The 7,162-nt window shown below is 62.9% G+C and overlaps 1 protein-coding gene across 1 annotated transcript; it reads left to right on the top strand.

Annotated features, from left to right (window-relative positions):
• Nucleotides 1-1,889: 1,889 nt before the first annotated feature.
• On the top strand, nt 1,890-6,831 carry GNAT2 (G protein subunit alpha transducin 2; the record flags this gene model as incomplete). Its single annotated transcript, XM_080358348.1, has 9 exons — nt 1,890-2,007; nt 2,830-2,872; nt 3,066-3,207; nt 3,332-3,489; nt 3,815-3,943; nt 4,165-4,294; nt 5,263-5,416; nt 5,707-5,911; nt 6,729-6,831. 8 exons carry the CDS (start codon nt 1,890-1,892, stop codon nt 5,895-5,897), a joined length of 1,065 nt encoding a protein of 354 aa, XP_080214474.1. The 3' UTR covers nt 5,898-5,911; nt 6,729-6,831.
• Nucleotides 6,832-7,162: the final 331 nt, after the last annotated feature.

The following is a 7,162-nucleotide window of genomic DNA, read 5'->3' as shown; positions in this document are numbered from 1 at the left end:
CCCAAAATGGGGCATTGCTGAGATGAGCATCCAGCCTGCAAATGGGGTACTGCACCCCAAAAAAGGGGGCTCACCCCTCCCTCCAGCCTCCCCCACTAGACCCTGCAAGGGCGGACCGACTGCCCCCAGCAATGAGGTGTCCCCACAGAGGGACAGCACAGGGCCCGACCCCCCCAGCCCCCCCAAACCCAATCCTACCCCCCAGCAACGCTGAGTCACCACCATCCAGGAGACCCCCCCCGATCGCAGAAGCCAGACCCAGCTGTTCCCCACTGCGGGGGGTCTGCGGGTGTCGCATCCTTGTGTTTCCCCCCCGGCCCCCACACGTCCCTACCTGCGCCGGCTGCTCGCGGTGACAGGGGTCGTTTGGGTGGGGGTCGGGCTGTGTCCCCCCCCCGAGTGTCCGGCCGAGTCCCCTGATCCGGCACCGGAGCCGGGGGGGTATTTTTAGCCGCTGTCGTAGCGCTGGGAATGGCCCTCGCCAGGGCCCCGTGTCCCCATCCCGCTGTCCCACGGAGCGGGACGGGGACAGCGAGGTGACACCGCCCGTCAGGGCCACCTCTGTGCCAGGCTGGGGGGGACACAACAGCCATTGGGGAGGGGGGGACAGTGGGGACCTGCAGCCTGAGCTCTGGGCTGTGAGCAGAAGCCACGTCCCCTCCCAGCACCGTCCTGTCCCCTCCCCGTGACACCGAATGGGGGGGTTGGTATTTTAATTGGACCCCCTTCATTAGCGCCAAGTTCATTAGAGGCTCAGAAGGGGCTTTGTGTCCGCAGAGACAGACTGTCCCCAAGCCACCAAGCCTGGTAGGGATGGCGGGGGGGAGCCTGGGGGGGGACACACACACCAGGTGGGACACAGGGAAACCAGTAAGGGGACATAAAGCCCCCAGTGACCCTGTGGGGTACAGGGTTTAAGGGACCTTAAAACCAAATCCCGGGGACCCACAGCATCTTTGAGGGGACCCAACACCCCAACCTGGGGCTGCTGGGGTGTCCCCCCCTCACGGTGCCACCACTGCACCCAAAATGAGCCCTGGCAGGACAGGGTGGGGACACCCGGGGTGTGGGGGACCCTGCGGTCCTGGTGAGCTGAGGTGGGGGTGCTGAGCCCCGGGTGGGCAGGAGGAGGAGGAGAGGGGGAGGAAGGCTGAGCACCCGATCCCATTAAAGAGCTTACGCAGCGGGAGGGCGCGGGGCGGCGCCCAGCAGCGCAGGATTAGGGGGGCTCGTCACCTACCCGGGGTAATTAGCTCCCTTTCGCCCACAGGAGGAATCCCCCAGTGCCACCATCCCCTGTCCCCCCCCCGCAGCACCCGGGGTCCCCGCACTCCCGGGGGGACAGACAAACATGAGCAGGGGGCTGAGCCCACCCCTGATTCCAACCCAGCACTTGGGGGGACACAGCCCACGGACCCCAAACCTGTGTACCCCCCCGAGCCACCCCAGGGGACACGGGGTGTCCCGTGCCCTGTGGGTGGGGCTTGTCACACCTTCCCCCCCCTTATATAAAGCCCCGTGCCCACCTCCCCGCGATGCTCTTTTATTTTAATGTATGTGTGTCCTGAGCCCTAATCTTTGCCATCTTGGGCTAATTGGATTTCCTGGGTCACATGGCGAGATAAAAAGTCCCCAAATCCCAGGGTCCAAAAAAATCAGGTTATCCATGGGGAATTAAGGGACAGAGCGGGGGGCAGCCGGGCCGCGAGCACCCACCGCGCTCCGCTGCTGCACCCCGGCCCCCGCCCGCCTTTCGGGGCTCCTTTCTCTCCACATCGCCCACCGCTCGCCCCCGGGTGCGCGCGCCGGACCCCACGGGAGAGCTGGAAGAGCCGGGGGACCTAGAGCTGCTCGAGGCACTCGAGGAGGAGGAAGAGGAGGAGGCGGCCATGGGGAGCGGGGCCAGCGCCGAGGACAAGGAGATGGCCAAGAGGTCCAAGGAGCTGGAGAAGAAGCTCCAGGAGGACGCGGATAAAGAAGCCAAGACGGTCAAGTTGCTCTTGCTCGGTAAGGGTGGTCCCCGGGGGGCACGCGGGAGATGTCACCTTGTCCCTGCCGTGGCTGCTGGGGACAAAAGCGACCAGGGATTGGGAACGGGGACAAGCAGTCCCCAACCCCATCAGCTCCTCGTGCTCTGCCTTTCTTCATCCCAAGCCTGCAGCTCCTCAGCCCTCGTTAGCCTGATGAGCTGCCATTAGCTGGATGTCCCCGGAGGTTGTGTTTGGGAAGAGCCGGGGGTGACATCGGCTCTTGGTGGCAACCAGATGGGTGGCAGGTACCAAGGGGACAGTGTGGCGACCAGGACACCGGGTCCCACCTGGGCCAGGCTGAGGCACATCCCAGGGGGTCAGCAAGACCCCGGGGAGCTCCCGCCACCAGCACCCCCAAACCTGCTGCTGGGGACAGGCCGGAGGGGACAGTCCCTTGGGGACAGTAGGGTGACACCCTGGGGATGCATTGGGACCCCGCAGGACAGGGACCGGTGGTGGGGGCTTATCCAGGTGGGGGGGTCGGGGTCAAGGCGATTAGCACCCTAATTCTAAGCAGCTTCCTGCGCCGCCCTAAGCCGCTTACGCACCGGAGCCACCGCTGGCGGGTGGGGGGGACCCTGGGGACCAGCACCTAGGGGTCCTCACGACCCTGGGGGTCCCCAAGGTGTCTCCAGCCCCGGGAGCATAGGGTGACAGGAGATGGCGTGGGGACGGTGGCACTGGGGAGAGCGGAGCAGGAGGGAGCGCGGCTCCAGTCCCCCCCAGTGCGCCCATCACCGTGGTGTCAGGTCTGTCCTGCCCTGGCCAGCACTGAGGTGACATCCCACCCTTTATCCAGGGGCCGGAGAGTCGGGCAAGAGCACCATTGTGAAGCAGATGAAGTGAGTACAGCCCAAGACACCTATATTTGGTGGGGGGGGGCACCGGGATGAACCCAACTCTTGGACAAGCGGGTGGCAGGACCCTGTGACCCCCCTTGTCACGCGGGTGGTGACACCGCGCTGATTCCCAGGGCCGGGTGATGCTGGGGTGGGGGTGATGGAGCCTGGGGCTGAGGGACTGTCCCCCCGCCAGGATCATCCACCAGGACGGCTACACGCCCGAGGAGTGCATGGAGTTCAAGGCCATCATCTACGGCAACATCCTGCAGTCCATCCTGGCCATCATCCGCGCCATGTCCACCCTGGGCATCGACTACGCCGAGTCGTCCCGCGCGGTCAGTCAGGGGGCGTCCCCGTCCCCCCAAAACAAGGGGCCGTGGTCTGTGCTGCCCCCCCAGCTCCCTGCGCAGCCCCAGGGGGGTGTCTGGGGACAGAGGTGACAACGGGTCCCTCCCGCAGGACGACGGGCGGCAGCTCTTCAACCTGGCCGACTCCATCGAGGAGGGGACGATGCCCCCCGAGCTGGTCGACTGCATCAAGAAGCTGTGGAAGGACGGGGGGGTCCAGGCTTGTTTTGAACGCGCTGCCGAGTACCAGCTCAACGACTCGGCTGCGTAGTGAGTGGGGTCACCGGGGGGGGACACACAGGGATGTGCTGGGGGACCCCCCCATGGCTGCTCATCGCCGTTCCCCAACCAAGGCAAAATCCTGGGAATCCCGGTCTTCAGAACACCCTGTGGCCACTGTGCTGCATCCCACCTGTGACCCCCCCATTGGACCCCCGCAATGGCCCTGCACCCCCTAGCTCCCCCAGGGACGGTGCTGCCTTGGTATCCTGGTGTTTGGCAAAGCTCAGCCCCCCATCCGTCCCCAAAAAGCCATTGGGGGGGTGGGGACAGCCCCTCGGCAGCAGGTGACATCCCCTCCTGTCCCCGCCCCCAGTTACCTGAACCAGCTGGACAGGATCACAGCCCCCGATTACCTCCCCAACGAGCAGGACGTGCTGCGGTCCCGAGTGAAGACCACGGGCATCATCGAGACCAAGTTCTCCGTCAAAGACCTGAATTTCAGGTGGGTGGGTGCCCCCCCATCACCATCCCCCCCAGCCCCCAACAGTGGGGGGGTTTGGGGTCCCACCACCAACCCCTCCTGGACCAGGGATACTCAGTCACTGCATCCCTGTCACTGCATCCCTGCCACTGCATCCCTGCCACGGCACTGGGAGCATCACGCGGGGGGGCGGCAGGACCAGCTGTGTCACCCCCCCCGCCCCGTCCTTGTCCCCTCCCCAGGATGTTCGACGTGGGGGGGCAGAGATCGGAGCGCAAGAAGTGGATCCACTGCTTCGAGGGGGTGACCTGCATCATCTTCTGCGGGGCGCTGAGCGCCTACGACATGGTGCTGGTGGAGGACGACGAAGTGGTGGGTCGGGGGTCCCAGCGGAGCCGGGTGCTCCGAGGGGTCACGGAGGGAGGGGGGGACACTTTGTGCCAGCCGATGCTGGAAAGGGGCGGGAGGTGGGGATGGAGGTGACCCCCCTGTGGACATCGTGGTGCTGACACTGGGGCACAAGACGCAAACTGGACTCGATGAAGGGAAATGACCCAGAGGCACCTCTGGCCGCGCTGTGGCCCCCGAATCGGGCAGAAAAGCAGCGATAAGGGGCAGTTTTCGTCCTCCCGGCACGTGGCAGCGGGGCCAGGGCGGCACAAGAGCATCAGCACAGCCCGCAAGGGACGCGCTGGCACCGCGAAAAGGATCACGAGAGCCCCAAAACGGGTCATTTCTCAGAAGAAACGAGGGGTGAAGATGAGCAGAAGCAGCTGCCTCCCTCCCAGCCTTGGTGACCGGGGCAAAGCATCCTTGGTGGCATCTCCCGGTCCCACGGATGCTCCGGGGTCCGAACACCAGGTTCTGCTGGAGCCAAACAGAAAAGCTGCTGCAACAGGGAGATGGACGGGGCAAAAATGTCCCCGTCACGCCTGCCACGCAGAGTGATCCACGTTCCGTCAGCAGCAAAATGCCCCGGTCGGACTTGGCACCAGCTGATGGAGCCTCTTCCTCCCGAGGATGCCGTCGCAGCGAACTAGAAGCTGCTTTAAAAGCGGAGATTTCCCTTTTCCCCGCTCTGTCCCAAACTGTGGGTAACGCCGCGGGACAGAGTGGCCGGGGTGACGGGGACAATGGCCTCGATGGCCTCCCCAGGGCTCAGAGGCTTCCCCAATAATTTCCCCACTGTAACCCATCATTTCTGGGTGGGCAGGAGGGACAGGGGACGGGAGCAGAGCCATTTCCCCAGCCAAAGCTCTTGTGTTGGGAACAGGGAGGTTTGGGGGCTGCAATGGCCAAAGGGGGGTTGTAATCACGCTAAGGAGCCCGTTTGCTCGCAGAACCGCATGCACGAGTCCCTGCACCTCTTCAACAGTATATGCAACCACAAGTTCTTCGCCGCCACGTCCATCATCCTCTTCCTCAACAAGAAGGACCTTTTCGAGGAGAAGATCAAGAAAGTCCATCTCAGCATTTGCTTCCCGGAGTATGACGGTGAGTGGGGGTCATTTCCCCTCCTCAAGGGGCCAGATGTGGCCTCGGGATGGCATTTGGAAGGGTAGAAATGGGATAGAACAGCTTGTTTAAAAACACTTGGCTTAGCGCAGCTGCCGCCCAGCCCTTCTCCTCCTCCTCCTCTTCCTCCTCGGGAGGAGATTTCAGATTCAGCTCATACAAACATCCTTAAGCCCCGTCCCTGGTCCTCGCCCAGCTCGGCAGCCGCATCCTATGCAGCATTCTATAGCCGCGTTCTATGATTCTATGATCATCATCTGCCCCCGCAGGTCCCAACACGTTTGAAGACGCGGGAAACTACATCAAGACCCAGTTCCTTGATCTCAACATGCGGAAGGACGTGAAGGAGATTTACAGCCACATGACCTGTGCCACAGACACGCAGAACGTCAAGTTCGTCTTCGACGCCGTCACGGATGTCATCATCAAAGAGAACCTCAAGGACTGCGGCCTCTTCTGAGCGTCTCTTGGCAGGTACCTCGAAAACGGCTCTTTAACCCCCCAAAAAAGGGCTGGGGAGGAGGAGGAGGATGCGGCGGTGCCTGCTCCATCGCGCTCTGCGGGGCTGTGGGATGTGGGGGTCCCAGGTTTTGCTGTTAAACATGGGCTGGAAATTGGGGAGGGGAGGATGCTCTGGGACCAGTGAGGACCTGGGGGGTATTTGGGGACCCCACAGCCCTGTCACTGTCTCCTGGGGGGGTTTGGGGACCCCCTAGCCCTGTCACTGTCTCCTGGGGGGCATTTGGGGACCCCACAGCCCTGTCACTGTCTCCAGGGGGGGTTTGGGGATCCCCCAGCCCTGCGGGAAGGTCACGGTTCCCATGCAGAGCTCGGGGGGGTCTGTTCCCTTCCCCATCGTCCTCCCAAAGCCTTGGGGGGCTCAGCCTGGTTATTATTCTGAACTCGTTTTCTCGGGCTCCTTCGCACGCGGGGAGCGGTGAAAACAGCAGATTAGAGCCCAAATCACACACCCGAGCGACACCGAAGCGTTTTATCCCAGAATCTCCTGTTGCCGCAGCACAGTCGCTGGTGCCGCCCCAGTTTGTAACTGGGTTGGGAGGTCGTTCCCCAGGCTGGGAAGCAGCCCAGCAACACCCCGGGGGGACACGGGGCTCCCCCCGCCTTTCCGCTCCTAATAAAGGTTCAATGAAGGGGGTTTCAACCCGTGGGCTTTTCGCATTTAAACTGATTTGTTGTCCCCGTGCGGCGCGATGAAAAGTCACCTCTGCAAACCCGACTCAGCGCCGCCGCTCAGAACCATTAACCCAGCTCTGTTCTGTCTCCCCGCCAGAAGAGGAGGGGTCGCGCTGTTCTCACCGCCGTTCTGCTGAGCAGAGCCAAGGGATTCAGCACAAAGAAACACGAGTTACCCACACCTCACTTTTTCTACAACCTGCCCAACCGAACCCCCCAGGATAGGAAGGGGCTGGAGCCGAACTTCCCTTTCGTGGCCATTTCCTCTTTTTTTGTAAAGAAAGAAGCACGAAGCCTCTGCTCTCCGCAGCGTCCAGGGATCGGTTTGACACCAAAGAGCGTGACAGCCGGAAAGATTCATGTCAAGCATCATGTTCGCGCTCCCACCAGCGCAGCATCGCGCCTGCGGGAGGCAGGGACGGGAGCTGCCCACCCCCCCGCTGCTTTATTCCCTTTTATCGAAGCTGAATTAACCAAAACGGGAGTTTCTGGGGAAGGTGGAGGCCGGGGAACCAACCTCAGTCCTTGGGG

The sequence above is a fragment of the Nesoenas mayeri genome (genome assembly GCF_963082525.1).
Source record: "Nesoenas mayeri genome assembly, chromosome: 23".
Taxonomy (NCBI): Eukaryota; Metazoa; Chordata; class Aves; order Columbiformes; family Columbidae; genus Nesoenas; species Nesoenas mayeri.
The sequence above is the reverse complement of the archived record's forward strand: the minus strand, read 5'-3'. Positions and strand labels throughout refer to the sequence as shown.